This window comes from Nannospalax galili, unplaced genomic scaffold (genome assembly GCF_000622305.1).
Source record: "Nannospalax galili isolate Female #2095 unplaced genomic scaffold, S.galili_v1.0 scaffold444, whole genome shotgun sequence".
In the NCBI taxonomy this organism is placed as follows: Eukaryota; Metazoa; Chordata; class Mammalia; order Rodentia; family Spalacidae; genus Nannospalax; species Nannospalax galili.
Genome location: NW_008354022.1, coordinates 3,823,596 through 3,843,049, shown reverse-complemented (window position 1 = coordinate 3,843,049; position 19,454 = coordinate 3,823,596). Strand labels below are relative to the sequence as shown.

The following is a 19,454-nucleotide window of genomic DNA, read 5'->3' as shown; positions in this document are numbered from 1 at the left end:
AAAAAATAATTATGAGACATAATAGCATTAACAAATTTTCCATCTGTTGTGAGACTTCTTTTCCTGGGGATGCTAAGCAATGTTTATTCCCTTTTAAGGTTCTAGTGTCAAGCCAATGTTTGGTTAAAGTTTTACTGGGGAACCAATGAATTTATTGACCTTACTTACTGAGATAATTGAGGGGTTGCTGAGGTGTACGTATGACCTGAGGGTTTGCACACTGGAAAGCCTTTACCCGGCATGGGTCAAGCGTTCTTTTCCTAGCCTTCCCCAGACTGTATACTTTAGCCCTCCCCAAATCCAGGAGGCCATGTGTGATTAGGGTCAAATTATATACAGTTGGCTGGGAAGAGTGGTTGGATAATGTGGTGAGGGTCCAATGACCCTGCTTGGCCCTCCTTTAATGAATGAGCACAACCATCAACAAGTCCAATTGTGACGATGTTTAGTGATCAGGCTCAGCTGAAGTCCTGATGATGGTAGTTATTTCATGCAGACAGGACTGCTGTACAGCATCATCTTATTAAAAGGACCTGGAATTCAAAAGGATTTGGTGCTAGGATCCACATGTGAGGGAGAACATACATTGTTTTTCTGAGTCTGTGTTACTACTTCACCTACTATAACAGTTTCTAGATGTATTGTTTCTTTCAGTTTGGGAAAGACCCAAGTTCCGTGCTATTAGAAGATCCATGAGGTCACCGCCTGGGCCTCACACCCTGACAGCAAGCAACTTTCCATGATGTCTCCCCAGCCCAGGCTTGGGGGTTTCCTGAGTAAGGAAATGGCTGGCCTGCCAGTCTGGAAGAAAGCCAAGTGGCTGTGGGTAGAGAAGACTGTCAGGAGACACAAAGTCTTGGGGCTGGTCTGGAAGCCCTGCCTCACCTGCCTGGCCCAATGGCAAAAGTTCCTTTGGGACCTTTGCTGGTTGGCTCCCTGGAGCCTTACCCCTATTCATTCATTCATTCATTCATTCATTCATTCCCATCACTTAAGGGCCTGAGTTCAAATTTCAGCCATATCCACCTGTTACCTCTTTGTGCATCAGTTTCTTCATCCGACAAGTGGGAAAGTAGTTAAGAATTTCCCACCACACAAGAAGCTGGGCAAGAGACTAAGAGGGGAGCTTGAACGTAAAACACATCAACATGTCAGGGCTAGTGGCACACACCTGCCATACCAGCCTTCAGGAGGCTGAAGCAGGAGGATTGCCACAAGTTGGAGGCCAGCCTGGGCTAGAGAGACCCTGTGACAAACAAACAAGAAAAATAGGTCTGAAGATGTGGCTCAATTTGTAAGGTGCTTGTCACGCATGAAGCCCTGGGTTCCACCCCAGCACCATATAAACCAGGCATGGTGATACACACCTTAACCTGAGGTGGAAGCCGGAGAATAAGGAACTCAGTCATCCTTAGCTAGAGTGTGAGGCCAGCCTGGGCTCCAGGAAATCCTCTAAAAGGACCAAAACATAATAGGCTACATCCATTAAAATAAATCCCTTGTTCAAAAATAATACTGAGCTGGGCGTGGTGGTGCACGCCTTGAATCCCAGGTAGAGGCAGGCAGATCTCTGTGAGTTTGAGGCCAGCCTGGTCTACATAGTGAGTTCCAGGACAGCTGGGGCTACAGGGAGACCCTGTCTCAAAAAGACCAAAAATAATAATAATAACAATAATAATGAGCATATTTACAGAGGTCACTGTTTCATTTTTAATTACATTCTGTTTCCCAGAAAACATTGGAGAAGCCATGTGGGAGCAGGGTCAGGTCTCAGGAGGGCAGTGAGAAGGCGGCCATGCAAGGCTTTGGGCTACCAGACCAGGCCCACAAAATGGGCCGTTTGTGCCCGTTTTGTGTTATGAAACAACCCCCAAGAAGGGAAGGAAATGTGAAGAATGAGGTGCTCAGCCTGCCACAAACTCCTAAAACTTTTCACAGCCTGTTGTCTGCCAGGCCAGGGGGACAGCAGGTCTGGTGTTTGTGCTGGGCCTTCAATACCATACATCCTGGGTCTCAACTTCTCAGTGCAATGAAACATGCCAACAGAAATGGCAGCACACGGATCTCATTGACTCTGGGAAAGTAATACCATCAGTGCCGGTTGTAGTGACACATGCCTGTCATCCTCTCTCCTATGGTAGCTGACACAGAAGGATTGATAGTTAAGGGCTAATCACAATTTAGTGAGACCCTGTCTCAGAATGAAAAGTAAAAAGAAGACTGGGGGCATGGCTCAGTGGCACAGCAGCAGCCTAGAATCCCCCAGTGAGGGACCGGTAACATGGCCAGCTTACAATCTTGGAATCCCCAGGCTGCACCACACCTGACCCCACCCACTTTCCCTGAGTCCCAGAAAGGTCTAGCATGAGGAAGTGCAGGATTGGCTGGCTAGGCTGCACACAGAAGGCCTAAGTCTGAAGCAGGTTATGACCTTGGACCAGCTTCTAACTTCTCAGTTTTCCAGGCTGGAATAGGAGAAAGGCCATTGGCACTGCCCTCCCTTCCATCCCCTCTTCATTCCATGTCCTCTTTCAGACAGAGCTGCCTTAGAAGGAAGTTGGACTCAGGGACAGTGATCTGATCAGGTACTGTTTTGTTTGTGTGCATGTTTGTGTGTATGCAAGTGTCATTTCTCAGAAGCTGTCCCACTTTAGATTTCACTGTTGATGCAGAGTTCACCCAGCCGGCTAGGCTAGCTGGCCAGTGAGCCTTCCCAGTGCTGGGATTAAAAGCACTCCCTGAAGCTGAAGAGATGGCTCAGTGGTTCAGAGCACTTACTCTTCTTGCAGAGGACCTGAATTCAGTTCCCAGCACCACTCTAGGTAGCTCACAATCGCCTGTAACCCCGGCACTGGAAGATCTGATGCCTCTGGCCTCTTCAAGCACTTGCACTCATGTGCATATTCCCACATGCAGACACATGTACACATAATTTAAATAACAAAAAATAAATCTTTAAAAGTACATGCCACTACACCTAGAGTTTTCTTTAACGTGGGTTCTGGGGCTAGAACTCAGGGCCTCAGGCTTGCACGGCAAGCCCTTTACCTGCTGAGCCATGTCCCTGGTCCTGTTGTAGTTGAGAGTCTCATTTAGTCCAGACTGCCCTCAAAGTCACTATGTAGTAAGGCTGTCCTCTAACTCACGATCTTCCTGCCTCCACCTCCCAAGGACAGGGATCATAGGCATGCACCACCACGGCTGGCCAGCTTGCTGTTTTACTTGAGGTCATCCTAAGGCCACATGGAAGAGGAGACATGGGAATAGAGACCTGGTGGGCTAGAGGGAGGGGGATATACACAGAGGAACACCAGGGAGCAGGGCAAGCACAAAGGCCCCGACGTGGAAGCAGCCAGGTGTGGTTCAGAATTGAGCCTGGGAGGGGCAGGCTGGGGGATGGTAGGCCCTGGCAGACTCCCCACACATGTAGTGCCCATGTGTGTCCCTAACCACTCTGCTGGAGCACAAACCAAAAGAAGAAGCCACGGACTTTCTGCACCCTCCCTGCCCCCCACCCTGCAAGGAACAGGAGGCACTTCCTCTTTTTACCACATTTAAGGCCCAGCCCTGAACACACGGAGAAGTGAAGTCGGCCTGCCACTGCTCAACCATGGGGGACACTTTCATCCGCCACATCGCCCTTCTGGGCTTTGAGAAGCGCTTCGTCCCCAGCCAGCACTATGTGAGTATCCCAGGAGTGCCCCGGAGGAGTGCGCAGAAGGGACAGCAGTCACCCCATGTGTCCCCAAAAGGTCACCAGAACCAGGGAGGGACATGCAGGGCAAGAGATCTTAGGCTCTTGACTTTGGGCTTGGGCTTCTCTTGGCGTCTACAGAGGCCACTGGCCACCCTGGGGAGACACCCTGTGCACTCTGCCCAGCTGCCTTCCTGTTTCTGATTGAGTGCCACCACCCTCAGCCCAGGGCCCAAGACCAGGGCCAACTGCCAGAAAGCCTCCCCAGATTACGGGCCTTTTTTGCTTGTGGTCCAAAATTGATATAAAATGAAATCCACAAATCTCATATAACATCACTGTGCTTAAGGGGGCATTTCATTCTGTAAAGCAAAGCAATGCCAAGAGATGGCCTTATTGTCACTCTAGAACTTTCCTTGAAACCCCCAGAGACAATCAGATTGTTGTTTGTTTTTAGCCAGGGCCTGACAAGTGTAGCTCAGGCTGACTGGGAACTCAGGGAAATCCTGCCACTTCATCCTCCCCAGTGCTGGGACGGCAGAGTCACTGTGGCCCGTGTGGACCCTCTATCTCGTCTTGCTCTAAGTGTTAACCACTGTCATATCATGCAGCATGGCTTTGGCCCCTTTCACTCAGCACACTGTGTTTTGTTTTGTTGTTGCTGTTGTTTTGAGACAGGGTCTCAATATGTAGCCCTGGCTGGCCCTGAACTCACAGAGACCCACCTACCTCTTGAGTGCTGGGATTATAAGCATAAGCCACAATACCCAGTATTGTTTTTGTTCTTTTGGTTTTGATTTTTTGTTTTATGTGTATAATTGTTTTGCCCGCATGCATGTATGTGTACCACATGCTTGCAGTGCCCACGGAGGCCAAAAAGGGGGTCAAGTCCCTCAGAGGTGGAGTTAGAAACAGTTCTTAGCTACCATGTGGGTGCTGGGAACAGAACTCCAGTGCTCTTGATTATTTACTTTTTTATTTATTATTTATTGGTATTTTTGAGACAGGGTCTCCCTGTGGCTCCAGCTGGCCTAGAACTTGCCATTAGACCAAGCTGGCCTCGTTCTTATAGAACTCTGCCTGCCTCTGCTGGATGTGGTAGCTAAAAGGCCCTGCCCTTTAAAACAACCCCTTTTGGGATGTTTTGGGTCTTTTACTTTTGAGACAGGGTCTCATGTAGCCCAAATTTACTACATAGTCAAAGATGACCCTGAACCTCTAATGCTCCTGTATCCACCTCCCAAGTTCTGGGATGATAGGTGTGTATCACCACATCAGTTTATGCAGTGGGGACCAAGCTTCTCAACATAGGGATAAACCTTCAGGGAGAAGCTGCATAGAAAGTGCATCAGGTGTGTTGGCACATGACTTTAATCTTAGATGGCAGGCAGATCTCTGTTCCAGGCCTGCCAGTACTGTGTAGTGAGTCCCTGTCTCAAAAAAAAAATGAGAGAGACAGAGAGACAGACAGAGAGAAAGAGAGACAGAGAGAGAGAGAGACAGAGAGACAGACCCTGGCAAGATGGCTCAGTAGGTAGAGGCACTTGCTGCCAAACCTGATGATCTGAGTGTGATTCCTGGGACCCACAGGGTGGAAGTGGAAGGAGAGAATTCAATCCTGAAAGTTGCCTCCTGACTTCCACATTGGTACCTGGACATGCATGCACACTCATACACATACACACACACACACAATTTTCAAAAAACTTTTTTTTTGTCTTTTTGAGACAGGGTCTCCCAGTAGCCCCCAATTGGCCTGGAACTCGCTCTGTAGACCAGGCTGGCCTCTGCCTCCTGAGTGCTGGGATTAAAGGCATTCACCACCATGCCCAGCATATTTTCAAAATTTTAAGCACAACTGACCTTGTTAGTCTGCACTCCAAAGCCTCAGGTGGCAGCTCTTGAGTCCCTGAAGCTTATGCCTGTCCTGTGACTCAGGTCCTTCCCACCACAGATACCTTCACTCCAACCCCTCAATCCTCCCCCAAAGCTGGAATCCTCCTGGGGGGAAAGCATGGTTCCCATGAGTGCTGAGTGCCCTCCCTGCCCTGTTGCCCCCAGGTATACATGTTTCTGGTGAAGTGGCAGGACCTGTCAGAGAAGGTGGTCTACCGGAGGTTCACGGAGATCTACGAGTTCCATGTGAGTGTGAAAGGAGTTCCTACCCCCAGCTGCAGCTCTGCCCTTGGGGGAAGCCAAGCCCACCTGTGTATAAAACAAGCCCTGGGTCCTACAGTCCCCCATCCCACTTGTGAAGGGGGTGTATTTTGCCCAGTGGTGGTACACATCTGTAATCAGAGCACTTCTTTTGGCGGGTTGGGGAGGGCAGGCAGGCTGGAAGATTTAAGGGGCTCAAGGTCATCCTCAGATACATAGCCAGCCTGAGCTACATCAGTCCATGTCTCAAAAAAGGGAATGAAGGGCTGGAGAGATGATTCAGTGGTTAAGAGCACTAGCCGTCGTTACACAGGATTCAGGTTCCGTTCCCTGCACCCACATAGTGGCTCATATGGTCTGTAATATCAGTTCCAGGGCATTAGATGCCCTCTTCTGGCCTCTTCAGGCACTGCAGGCACAGAGTGAGTGGGATAATGAATGGCTGCATGAACAGGCCATGGGGCAAGAACAGCCTAAAGTGTCCACAGGTGGCACTCAGGGAACAACGCCAGAGAAATGGGGGAGACAGATGGTGGGAGAGCTGGGGGGGCAGTTATGTGGGGCCTGTGGCTTCTACACCCAGTGAGTTGAGAGTCCAAGAGTGAAAGAATCCAAATTGGATCTTTAAAAAAATCCTGTTATTTTTATTATTTTGTGTTTGAGTGTTTTGCCTGCATGTGTGTAAGTGCACCTCTGCCATTCAATGCCCATGAAGGTCAGAAGAGGGTGTTGTATTCCCTGCAACTGGAGCTACAGACAGTTGCTAGCTTCCTTATGGATGCTGGGAACCAAACCTGAGTCCTCTGCACGAGCAGCCAGTGCTCTTAACTGCTGAGCCACAGAGGTCAGAAGAGAGCGTCGGATCCCCTGGAACTGGAGTTACGGATATTTGTTGACCACCATGTGGGTGCTGGAATTTGAACCCAGGTCTTCTGCAAGAACAGCGAGTGCTCTTAACCACTGAGCCATCTCTCCAGCGCCTCCCCCCAGTTGGATTTTTTTCAGCCTGTTTTGGCTTTTTTCTTTTGAGAGAGGGTCTTATGTAGCCCAGGCTGGCCTTAAACTCACTAAGCCAAGGATGACTCTGAACCTCTGATCCTCCTGCGTCCACCTCCCCAGTGCTGGGATGACAGGCACACACCATCACACAGGTTTATGCAGTGCTGGGAATGACACCCAGGGCTGCATGCATGTTAAGTAAGCACTGTGACCACTAAGTTGCATCCCCACCCCATCTTTCTGTATCTAGAAAATGCTAAAGGAGATGTTTCCCATCGAGGCAGGTGACATTAATGAAGAGAATAGAATCATCCCACATCTCCCAGGTGAGGGGTGGGGCTGAGTTACCACTGGGTTCCTGGGGTCCTTCCTGTCTTTCCTCACCTGATCTCCACAAAGCCCCTCCCCACACCCATTTAGACTTGGCCTGTGGGCATGCTCATGGATTTTATTCCTGGCCTCCCTGGCCAGCACCCAGGTGGTTCGATGGGCAGCGGGTAGCCGAGAGTCGCCAGGGCACACTCACTGAGTACTTCAATGCCCTCATGGGGCTGCCTATGAAGATCTCCCGCTGCCCACACCTGCTGGATTTCTTCAAAGTGCGGCCTGAGGACCTGAAGCTGCCCAGTGATGGCCAGTGAGTAGTCACCTACCAGGGAGAGACTGGAGGTGCCCAAGTACGGAGGGTGGGAGACCAAACTTCAGAGAAGGCAAGCGACTGGCCTGTACTCAGACAGCTCTCAATCTGTTCCTAGACTGGCCAATCTGCATGTACCCAGGTTCCTGTCCTGGGTGCTCTCCTTGTCTGCTCCCGTAAGGTAACCGGAGTCCCTTCCAGGCTGCACATTGAGCTGGAAGAAGCAACTTGGCCATCCTCCTAGGGTCTGCAAAGGTTATGAGTCCTCCCTGGGCCTCCATTTCTGAATCTGAGTAGATGCTCCCCCCCTCCCCATCTGTTGTCCAGGACAAGCCAGTCGCTACCTTCTCTATAGTTACCGTTGGATCCAGCATTCTTTTGCTCTTGGGAAGTCCTGCTGCAGGTCTAACTAAAGCCTCCCCTGCTCTAGAGGAGTGTCTGACTCACATTGCCTGTTCTCTCTCCAGAGTGAAAAAGCCAGAGACATACCTGATGCCCAAAGACAAGAATAATGCAGCTGGTAAGAGGGTCAGAGGCATGGAGGTAGAGGGCACCCAAGGGTCGGGATGCCCTTGGGGCTAAGGGTAGATGCAGGGACTTGGAGCATGATGTGTGTGGAGACATGGCCAGAGCAACACTGAGGAGCTGGGGCCTTGGGAGTCACCTTGCAGGTTGGGGTGTGTCCTTGCCCCCACAGCCCTCCTGTAGGAGGATCAGGAGTTTAAAGTCAATCTTGGTTACATAGTGAATATGAAGCCAGCCTGGGCTATGTAACACCATGTCTCAAAGAAAAGAAACCCAAGGGGCTGAAAGATGGTTCTGTGATTAAGAGCACTCTGGCTGCTCTTACCAAGGACCCCAAGTTCGATTCCCAGCACCTACATGTCAGCTAACAACCACATGTAACTACAGTTCCAGAGATCCAATGCCTCTCGGCTCCTAGGGCATGGCACTCACATGCATGCATGCATGCATGCACACACACACACACACACACAACTAAAAATAAAATGTTTGTTTGGGTTTTTTTTTTTTTTTGGTCTTTTTGAGACAGGGTCTTCCTGTAGCCCCAGCTGGCCTTGAACTCACAGAGATCTGCCTGCTTCTGCCTCCCGAGTGCTGGGATTAAAGGTGTGTGCCTCCATGCCCGGCTCATGTTATGCTTTTTGAGACAGGGTCTCACTGTAGCTCCAAGCAGGCCTGGAACTCACCATTCAGACCAGACTGGCCTTGATCCCACAGAGATCTGCTTGCCTCTGCCCAGCCAAAATAAACCTTTTAAAACAAATGGACAAAAGAACAGAGCAAAACAAGAAAACACAGGCTGGAGAGATTGCTCAATAGAAGAGTTCATACTATGGCCAAGTGTGGTGGCACATGCCTTCAACCCAGGCAGACGCAAGTGCATTTCTGTGAGTTTGAGAGCATCCAGGCCAGTAAGGGACACACAGTAAGACCCTGTCAGAAAGAAAGAAAGAAAGAAAGAAAGAAAGAAAGAAAGAAAGAAAGAAAGAAAGAAAGAAAGAAAGAAAGAAAGAAAGAAAGAAAGAAAGAAAGAAAGAAAGAAAGAAAGAAAGAAAGAAAGAAAGAAAGAAAGCAGTATCGGGAGTTCCAGGCCTGATGGGCTACAGAGAGATCCTGTCTGAGAGAGAGAGAGAGAGAGAGAGAGAGAGAGAGAGAAAGAAAAAAGAAGAAGCAGGGCGTGGGGTAGGCTGAAGAGATGGCTCAGAGGTTAAGAGCACATCCCAGAGTGCACATGATGGCTCACAACCACCTGTAACTTCAGTTCCAGAGTATCAGACATTATGTTCTGGTCTTTGCCAGAACTGCACACATGTGTTGTGCCTACATACACTGAGGATCACACACACATACACATCAAATAAAATAAGTAAAATCTTAGGGAAAAAATAGAGTGCATACTGCTCTTACAGAGGACCCAAATTCAGTCTCTAGCACCCACATTGGGGTTAGGTACTCAGTACATGCAGGGCCAACATTAGCTGGTCTTTGCTGATTTCCAGTCTGCAGGGCATGTCCATAAGAATGGAGCTGAGCAGGTGCTGGTGCTCACCCTGGTGACCCCACAGGGGACTGTCTGCCCTGCTGTGCCCACTCACCCTCCCCTCCCTCTGTGCCAGACATCAGCGGCCCCATCATCCTTCAAACTTACCGGGCCATCGCAGATTATGAGAAGAGCTCGGGCACAGAGATGACAGTGTCTACAGGAGACGTGGTGGACGTGGTGGAAAAGAGCGAGAGCGGTCAGGCCTCCCACATGCCTCGGGCCTTCTTCCCCTTGGGCTGGGATCCCACAGCCACAAATTCCTTTTGGAGGACCAAGCAGCCTGTGGCCTCCATCTGAGGCCAAGACTGCACTTAGGGGTGTGGTCCAACCTGCTCATTGCAAAGGGCTCTGGCTAGCTTGTATTGGGGAGTTGGGTGTCACACTTGGGTGACATTACTGATTGTATCTGTGATCTGTTTCTGTGACCTCACCACACTCATGGCTGAGGAAGGCTGCTAGGTACCGCCCCTCACGTACCTTTCCACACCCCTGGCACAGGCTGGTGGTTTTGCCAAATGAAGATGAAGCGAGGCTGGGTCCCTGCATCCTATTTGGAACCCCTGGACAGTCCTGATGAGGCAGAGGACCCAGAGCCCAACTATGCGGGTACCTCCTGCCCTCCAAGTCTAAGGGTGTGGGAGAAAGGGGAGGAGGCCTATGGGGACATTTGCAAGCCAGTGTGCTTTGGGGGTTCATTCATGATTTTTAGGTTGGAGAACTGGATAGATGGTGATGTTGTTGGTCAGGATGGAAAAGTAGGCAGAGCAGTGGGAGGAAGAGTGAAAGATGAGTCAGGATCATGTGAGCAGTCTGGAGTCTGTCCAATGGGACCAGAAGGCTGAGCTGGCCCATGCTGGGAGTACAGTGATGTCTGAGGGGGAAGCTGGCAGCTCCAGGGCTCCATGTGGCCTGTGTTGAGTTTGAAGGTAACATTGGTGGGTCATGTTTTAAAACTGAGATTTCCTCTGTCATCCCAGCTGCTTAGGAGGCTGAGACAGGAGGGTCTCAAGTTGAAGGCCTGCTCAGGCCACAGAGTCAGTTCCAATCTAAAGCCTTAATGAGACTGTTGGAAAGAAAAAAAAAAAAAAGATTTAAAAGGGTTGGGGTGTGGCTCAGTGGTAGAGCACCTGCCTAGAATGCCCTAATGAGGTAAAGCACTTGCCTGGAGTCCCCAGTGGGGGCCTGGGGTGGGAGCTCAGAGGCTGAATACTGAAATAGCATGTTCAAGGCCTAGGGTTCCATCCCCAGTACTGAAATAAATAAATATATAAAAAATTTAAAACACCTAGAGAGGGAGACTGAGGGGCAGATTTGAGGGGGGCAGACAAGGGGGTTGTGGGTTCCCAGTGGTGACTGGGCAGCTGGAGGAAGCCTGAGGCCCAGGGAGGAGAGTGGGGTGGAGTGTGGGAGCCACACTCTCTCACCCACCTTGTGCTCCCTCCCTGGACCAGGTGAGTCATATGTGACCATTAAAGCCTACACTGCAGTGGAGGAGGATGAGGTGTCCCTGTCCCAGGGTGAAGCCATTGAGGTTATTCATAAGCTCCTGGACGGCTGGTGGGTGGTCAGGTAGGAGAGCCCTTCTCCCTGTGCACACCCACCTGAGTGTGCTGGGGGGGAGGGCGGGACAGAGCTTGGGCTCCGCACTGATTTGACTGTGTGGTTCTTGGGAGGGGGTTCTTCTTCCCTTCCTGGTCCCTGAGTTTCATCCTTAGGACCAGAAACCAAACAACAAAAGTAAAACAAGGAAGAAGGGAAACTGACACCTAGAATTTTGCATGTCTCTCTCACACACACACACACACACACACACACACACACACACACAGATACACAGATAAGGAAACTGAGGTGGGCCTGCGGGGTCTAGGTGTTTGCAATCTCCCAGCTTGCATTCGGCCCCAAGGGAGGAGGTGCTCAGAAGCCCCCAGCTCTGTGCACAGCCCACCACGTCTGCCTGAGCCTCCAGAGCAGCCTATCTTGCAGGAAAGGGGACGCCACCGGCTACTTCCCATCCATGTACCTACAGAAGGCTGGGGAGGAGATAAGCCAGGCCCAACGACAGATCAGGAGCCGAGGGGCGCCACCGCGCAGGTGAGGGGCAGGGCTGGGGGTTGCCCACCCGGATGCCACCGGTTCCTGGTAGGGTGGGCCCCAGCAGGTCCAGTGCTGTGCCTTCTAGCTGCTGGGTGTGACAGACGCAGGGTGGACATGGGGCAGGCGGGTCTGTCCTTCGGGCTGGTGGGTGAGGCCCGGGGCGGTCCCGACAGGCTTCCCCGGAGTGGGGATAGGCTGAAGACCAGCGTGGGCGTGGGAAAGTGGCCTGGGCTCTGCGTCTACAGAGGGGCAAGAGCATCAACCACCACCCCCATCCATGCCCTTGCTGCATCCCACTTGCAGAGACCAGTCTTAGAACTTTATGGGTGCTACTGTCCCCCGGTACCCTACTTTCACGCCCAGGGGTGCGCACCCGAGTTCCCTGACGCAGGGACTCCAGGGTATGACGACCTCTGCGTGCTCCTTGCAGGTCGACCATCCGCAACGCGCAGAGCATCCACCAGCGGTCCCGGAAGCGCCTTAGCCAAGACACCTATCGCCGCAATAGCGTGCGATTCCTGCAGCAGCGCCGCAGGCCTGCGCGACCAGGGCCGCAGAGTTCAGAGAGCACGCAACGTGAGCCCCGCGGGGTGGGGCAGGAACTGGGAAAGTGGCCACAGTGTGCACCGGTGGGGCCAGAGTGGGCCTGCAGTCAGGGAGCGGGCCACAGCTGGAGGCCGGGAGAGCGGGAGAGGGCGTAGCCAGACTACGCAGAGGCGGAGCTGAGGGTGTGGCCAGGGTTAGGGGCCGAGCTAACACTGAAGGGCCTGGGCTGCGGGGAAGGTGCAGCACCTGGAGGGTGTGGCTTGAGGAGCTCGGGGCAGAGTGCCCTCTGGGGACCAGACCCGAAAGGTCCTGATGGAGCCTCTGGGCAAGTCTAGATAATGGAGCGGAGCCTGGGACTTGGAGGCGGAGCCAGATGACACGTGGACTTCTGACGCACCTGTGTTTGCAGAGAATCAGTCTTCTCCGCGCTCCAAGCCGCAGCCGGCGGTGCCCCCAAGACCCAGTGCGGACCTCATCCTGCACCGCTGCAGCGAGAGCACCAAGAGGAAGCTGGCATCTACCGTGTGAGGCCCGGGAGCCGCCCCCATCCCTGTATATAGCGCCAGGGGTCAGAGGCTGGAGCGCCCCCCCCCCCCCCCCCCCGGCCTTCTTCAATATATGGAGTGGACAGAGTTTCTGCAGCTAAGAACCAGGCTGCGCTTCGCCTCAGGGGTCAATTGCCCAGGACCTGGGGATGTTGCTCAATGGTTTGAACATAGGCCACACTGGTCCGCGTAGAGATGAGAGAAAGCTAACCAGGGCGAAGGACTGAGAAGCCGCTGGAGCGCACTGGTGGGATTTCACAGAAGGCCTGCAGGGAAAGGACAGCACCAACACATAAAACTGGAAAAATCGAGCGCAGACCCAGCCCCTCCGTTGTTCACTTGCTCATTGTTGTTTAAATACATTACAAAAATACTTTCTGCACTTTTGTTTTTGGAAGCAGGCTCTCACTATATTCCAGGCTGGCCTTGATCCTCTGGCCTCAGGCTACTGAACGCTGGGATTAGAGCCCACTTTTCCTTCCGCTGTTTTTTTTTTTGTTTGTTTTTTTTTCCCCCTAAACTGAAATCCTGATGAAACGTTTCCCTTGGTTGTTTTTGGACAGGGGTGGGGGGTGCGTGGGAGGGATGTTGATTCAGGATCTCATGAAGCCAAGGCTGGCCTCCAAGTATGTAAGGGAGAATGACCTTGAACTCCAGGTCGTCCTGCCAACACCCTCTGGGTGCTGAGATTTCGAGTGTGCCACCACCCCCCCGGGTCCCAGTTTCTCTGTTCGCGGTCTTGTGGTAGGCGCCTGTCCCCGCCTCAGCATCTCCAAAGGGGTGGGGAAGGTTGGCCGGGCAAGGGTGCTGTGAAGCCTGCCAGAGAGCCTGGGATGAGCACGCCTGCGGGTGCCAGCCGGTCGGGGCACCCGTCTGACGATCCAGGCGTCGTGCTGGCCTTGCTCCAGGGTCTCTGGTTTTGAGACAAAGCAACCAATGCCAAGCAAATGCAGGCGTTTCTCTTAGGGTCATACTGCCTTTGAGGAGACGGAGCCGATCCGAGACTCAGACTGCCACAGTGCCCGGGCGCGCATGGTCTATAGATCACGTTTGAAGCTTGGTGCCAGAGGGCTGCTTAAAAAGGGCATGCGCACACAGGTGCTGGCGCAGCGGAGTAGCGGTAGGGAGACGTTGGCCTGACCAGCAGCTCTTTATCCTGCCCATACACACATACCCTGCCCCGGGGAACAGCACCAAATCCTGCCCCAGGCCCCGAACTGTCCCCGCCCCATCCACCCCACCTAACCACTCCCAAATGTTCGGGTCTGCGGACATCCCATTCATTGCCATGGCTACTGAAGCCCACCCTGTCAATCACTCCACCCTTTCTCGCAGTCTGGCCTTAGTCACACGGGTGGTCGCGAGTGTCAACGGCCACCGGGTCCCAAATCACATTCCAGCGTAAAGGAATCTGAAGCCAAGCTTGTTGGCCGAGCCCATGATCCCAGTGCTTGGAGGCTGAAGCAGGAGTGTCTAGATTTCTAGGTCAGCCTGGCCTGATTAAAGAGGAAGTAAGGAGATGGGAGGTGACAGAAGGGAGGGGGGAAGAGGAGGAGGAAGAAGAAGGAGGGGGAGGAGGGAAGAGGCCTCAAGGTGCCTTGTCTCTTCAGTCTGTGTTACTCATTGTGGGGTCTGCATTTTACCCGACCTGTCCAGCACCAGGCACACTGTCCTGGCATTCTCTACATGAGTGTCTCCATTTGACTCTCCTTAAACTCCGGTGTGCCTGACCACAGCGCATGACAGGATAAACTGGGGGAGACACCTGTGTGTGCACTGCACCCCTCAACAGACACATCTGTCTTCCTCTGTGGGTTGACTGAAACTTCAAGGGTGCCAGGCAGCTACATGTGAAGGAGCCACAGGTAAATCAGACATAAGAAACGTGAATGATGGGAAATACAGCAATTCTCACTTTTGTTTTAACTGAATTACAGCCAGGCACAGAAATGTCATACAAACGGGTATGGTATTGCAAATTAGGTTTCCAAAGTGGAAAAACATGGGGAAAACTGAAAGATTTCAGTCTGTTCTCATCTCACAATCTATTATTGGACCTGGAACATTCTAGGTTTCCACACCACATGATACAGGGATGAGGCCACATTTTCTGGTCTTTCTCTTTTCTTTCCTTCTTTTTCTTTCTCTTGTTATTTTTCTCTTTTGATCAAGACAGGGTCTTACCATGTAGCCCAGGCTGATCTCAGACTCATGATCCTGCTGCCTCTGCCTCCCCGGTGTTGGGATTACAGGCTTGGGCCTCTGCGGCCAGCTAGTTTTCATCCATCACGTTTTACCTGGAGCGAGGTGCCCCACTGCACCTCCTTCTTGCTCAGCTTCATGATGGAGAAGAGCTGCTCACAGATGTAAGTGCTGCCGAACATGGACAGGATCCTGGCACAGTGGCTCCTGTACCTGGGGTAGCTGCTCCATAGGTGCTTGTGGAACTCAGGGACCCCCAGCTTGTCATATTTGCTTCGCAGCACTGTGTTGCACTGCAGGTCAATCACCTCCATTTGCAGCTCCTCGCACACGCTGTCGATCTTGGTAGAGAACGGGGAGCTGAACAGGGTGAGCTCGCTCTCATACACTTTGAAGTCTGACAGGCGCTTCTGGAAGTCGGCTTTCAGTTCAGCAATCTTAGGGATATAGTTGAGGCCGTCACTCTCACTCTGGGACACAGATCTCAGTGTGGGGAAATGCGCCAGGTTGTTCCTGGCCAAGTGTGTCTCCCACAGACACAGCTTGGCCAGGAAGGCACGGATAAAGTCGTACATCTGTGTCACAACCTGTGAGTGGCCTTGGAGAGAGACGTCCAGTGTGTTGAGATGCGTGGTTATGTCCACGAGGAAGGCCAAGTCCAGGATCCAGTCTCGGGAGCTGAGCTGTGGCACAGGTTTCCCTCGGGAAGACATGAAGGAGTCAATTTCTTCCAAGGATTCAAAGAATCTCTGGAGGACCAGGCCACGGCTGAGCCACTTGATGCCAGTGTGGTACAGCAGACTGCCATACTGGCTGTCCAGCTCATACAATAGTGTGGTGAACTCGCCATGGTTGAGGCCCCGAGAGCAAATCCAGTTCACAGAGTCTACCACCACGTCCATGACATGGCCCATCTTTAGCCTCTGGGAGCAGAGTGCCTCAGGGTGGATGATGCAGCACACAGACTTGAGGTCGGAGCCCTTGCAGCTCATGGCTGCCCTGGACCTGAGCTTTGTCACCAGCCCACTGTTGGCATCCACCATGGCTGGGGTGCCTGTGGAGGCCACACTCACCAGCTTAGACCAGTCGATGTTGAATTTCCTCAGACTCTTCTCTACTCGGGAAAATACCTCATTCCCTGATTTGACACCTGTCATGGGTACTGTGTCCAAGAGTTCCTCAGATGCGTCAAAGCTGTCATCAACACCCCGAATGAAGATGGCCAGCTGGGTGGTGTCATTGATGTCTGTGATCTCATCAATGGCGAGAGAATAGGCCACAAAGGAGCGGATTTTTTCTCGTAACTTCTCCCACAAGCTCCCGGCTGTGTCTTCCATGGGCTGTGCCCCAGAGTTCCCATGTGGGCCTCTGTTGGCAATGGCTGGCTTTGGCTCAGGGCCTGGAGCTTCTGAGGACCCCAGGAGATATCTGTGCAGTGTCCTCTTGAGCTCTCGGAGCTTGTCCTCCCGCATCTGCTCTGTGTACTGGTCATAGTGCTTGCTGTGGTTGGTCTGGTAGTGGCGCCTAAGGTTGTACTCCTTAGACACAGACATGCTCTGCTTGCAGATTAGACATGTGGGGATGTTCTGCACCTCCACAAAGAAGTAGGCCCGCTCCCATTTCTCCTGGAAGATGCGGCCCTCCTGGTCTATCTTCCGTTTCCCTACTTTGGAGAGACATGGAAATGGTAGTTTTGCCTCTCCTTTGCTCTGTTTTGTTGGTTTGTTTTTGACACAGGGTCTCATGTAGCCCAGGTTGGCCTCCAACTCTCTGTAGCCAAGGATGATTTCAAACTCCTGGTCCTCCTGCCTCCACCTCCCAAGCGCTGGGATGACAGGCGTGTACTACCACACTTGGTTTCTCTCTGGTTTTTTTTTTTTTTTTGCTTTTGCTTTTTGAGACAGGGTCTCCCTATGTAGTTATGTAGTCCAGGATGACCTTGAACTCAAGATTGGCCTGCCTCTGCCTCCTGAGTTCTGGGATTAAAGGTATGCACCACCGTGCCCAGCTTCTCTTTCTTTTTAAAACAGGGTTTGGGGGCTGGAGAGATGGCTCAGCAGTTAAAAGAGCAATGACTGCTCTTGCAGAGGACCCGGGTTCGATTACCAGTACCCACATGGCAGCTATGAACTGTCCTTAACTCCATTTCCAGAGGAATCTGAAGCCCTCTTCTGACCTCTGAGGCATTGCACAATATGGGTGCACTCACATACATGCAGGCAATACATTCATACACATTAAAAAAAAAAAAGACAGGGTTTTACTTTGTAGCACAGGCTACAGATATGTAGGGAGAATGACCTTGAACTCCTGATCCTCCTGCCTCAGTCTCCTGAGTGCTGGGATCACAGGTGTGTGCTACCACACCCAACTTCCAAGAGAAGTCTGAAGTAACACAGATGGGACCAAGCAGAGGCATAGGCTTACCTGCTGAAAAGACCCAGGAGCCATGTTCAGAACCCACCTAATTCATGTGATAGTGTGTTTGAGTGTGCATATGTTGCTGGGGTTTGTGTTTGTTAATCTCTTTTGGCTCTTTGAGACAGGGTCTCACTCTGTAGTCCAGGCTGGCCTAGAAATTACCAAAGCCTCCAGGCTCAACATCACTAGTGCTGGAATTACTGGTATGAACCATATGTGGGTGTTTTGAGAGACCCTAACCTATGAAGGGAAGCAAAATAGTTCCTGAGAACACAAATATGAAAATTTATTTTATGAAAATGTAGCTGAGGGCTGGGGATGTGGCTCAGTTGGGAGAATGCTTGCTTGGCATTCATGAAGCCCTGGGTTTGATCTCCATCACCCCAGAAAACCAGGTAAGGTGTCATAAGTCTAATCCCAGCACTCGGGAGGTTGACACAGGAGGATTATTTTGAGTTTGAGGCCAGTCTGGCTTACTTAAGTTCTAGGCCAGGCTGGGACTGCAGGACTGAGATACTATCTCAAAAAACCAATCAAAAAGGAAATAAAATGCAGACCAGACCAGGGGGGCTGGAGATGGCTTAGCAGTTAAGAGCCTGCTGTTCTTCCAGAGAACCTGAGTTCCATTCTCAGCACCCATGTCTAGAGGCTCATGACTGCCTGTTACTCCAGCTCTAAGGGATCTGATGTCCTCTTCTGGTCTCTGCAGGCACTGCATGCACATAGACTTGTAAATTAAAAAATACACATGCAGACTAGGGCTGGGGATACAGATCAAGGGTAGAGCAGTTGCTTAGCCAGTGTGTAACCCTGGGGATCATGCCCAGCCCTGCAAAAAGAGAAACCAACAAAAAGGAAAACATTTTAAAGCCCCCATTCTTGACTGAAAGGCTCCAGAGTCCAGAAGTGAAGGCTCCCTGGTGAGTGCCCACCACGACACTCCACACCAACAGGTCCACAACCTTCATACTACGCAGTGTACTCACCGTTACTAAGTTCAAGTCCAGGCAGTGGTCTGCAGAGAAAGAGACACATGTGAATGCCACAAGGCTTGCTTTCCTTTTCCTGTCCCTTTAACTCCCACACAGATTTCTAATTAAGTGTCAATACAACTCTAGGTGTAGTAGGAGGTTACACTAAGGGGGGCTGCCCATGATGGCCTGTGAGATGGCTCAGCAGGTAAAGGTGCTTGCTGCTAAGCCTGATGACTTGAGTTCAACCCCCAGGAACCACATGATGGAAAGACAGAAGTTGACTCCCAGAAGATGTCTTCTGACCTTCACACATGCGTACCATGACATAAATAAAATGATAATAAGGGGCTGGAGAGATGGCTCAGCGGTTAAGAACACTGGCTATTCTTGCAGAGGACCCAGGTTCAAATCCCAGCACCCACATGGCAGCTAACGACTGTCCATAACTCCAGTTCCAGGGGATCCAACAGCCTCTTCTGTCCTCCGTAGGCAGTCCACTTACCTACACGCAGGCAATACACACATACACATAAAATAAAAATAATAAATAAAATAAAAAATAATAAAAATAAGAAGCAGGGACTGAAGAGATGGCTCAGCAGTTAAGAGCAGTGGTTGCTCTTAACTGTTTCCTTTTCCAGCACCCAAATGGTGGCTAACAATTGTACATAACTCCAGTTTCAGGGGATCTGATGCCCTCTTCTGGTCTCCATGGGCACTGCACACACAGGTGCACTTATATACAAGCAGGTAAAACACTCATATACATATAATAAGAATAAATAATTAGGGGCTGGAGAGATGGCTCTGTGGTTAAGAACACTGGTTGTTCTTGCAAAAGACCTGGGTTCGAATCCAAACACCCACATGGCAGCTAACAACTGTCTGTAACTGCAGTTCCAGGGGATCTGATGGCCTCTTCTGTCCTCCAAGGGCACTGCATGACACGAGTGCACTTACCTACATGCAGGCAATACACTCATACACATAAAAACAATAAATAACACTCCCATCCTCAGACCTCTTGGGAACAACTCAGTGCCTTTCTTGGGCCCCAGGAGCACCGCTTCTGGACCTGGCCCCGCCCTCACCTCTCTCTGCTTCCCGGGACCTG

At 51.5% G+C, this 19,454-nt stretch overlaps 2 protein-coding genes across 7 annotated transcripts in view; one reads left to right on the top strand and one right to left on the bottom strand.

Annotated features, from left to right (window-relative positions):
- The first annotated feature begins 3,552 nt into the window (after positions 1 to 3,552).
- Positions 3,553 to 12,795, top strand: Ncf1 (neutrophil cytosolic factor 1). The gene is made up of 11 exons (XM_008851118.3): positions 3,553 to 3,682; positions 5,756 to 5,836; positions 7,101 to 7,176; positions 7,322 to 7,487; positions 7,955 to 8,007; positions 9,629 to 9,751; positions 10,054 to 10,161; positions 11,007 to 11,124; positions 11,542 to 11,649; positions 12,083 to 12,228; positions 12,608 to 12,795. Exons 1-11 carry the CDS (start codon positions 3,611 to 3,613, stop codon positions 12,724 to 12,726), a joined length of 1,170 nt encoding a protein of 389 aa, XP_008849340.1. The 5' UTR covers positions 3,553 to 3,610; the 3' UTR covers positions 12,727 to 12,795.
- A 1,844-nt stretch (positions 12,796 to 14,639) lies between these two features.
- The window catches only part of LOC103748481 (general transcription factor II-I repeat domain-containing protein 2), a 56,182-nt gene continuing 51,367 nt past the window's right edge, over positions 14,640 to 19,454 (bottom strand). For 5 of the 6 annotated variants that reach the window (XM_017802711.2, XM_017802713.2, XM_029555037.1 and 2 more), the window contains 2 exons: positions 18,353 to 18,381; positions 14,640 to 16,611 (listed from right to left, as the gene is read on the bottom strand). In XM_017802711.2, coding sequence (XP_017658200.1) covers positions 15,023 to 16,611; positions 18,353 to 18,381 — 1,618 coding nt within the window. In that variant the 3' untranslated portion in view covers positions 14,640 to 15,022. The remainder of the gene's footprint in view (positions 16,612 to 18,352; positions 18,382 to 19,454) is intronic. The other variant, XM_017802712.2, reaches the window with a different exon arrangement.

Bases quoted from the DNA above. Each gene is read 5' to 3' on its own strand.
- Ncf1 (XM_008851118.3), top strand. From the start codon at position 3,611: ATGGGGGACACTTTCATCCGCCACATCGCCCTTCTGGGCTTTGAGAAG. The intron at 3,683-5,755 runs GTGAGTATCCCA...TGTTGCCCCCAG, and splicing joins TCGTCCCCAGCCAGCACTAT to GTATACATGTTTCTGGTGAA. The intron at 12,229-12,607 runs GTGAGCCCCGCG...CTGTGTTTGCAG, and splicing joins GAGTTCAGAGAGCACGCAAC to AGAATCAGTCTTCTCCGCGC.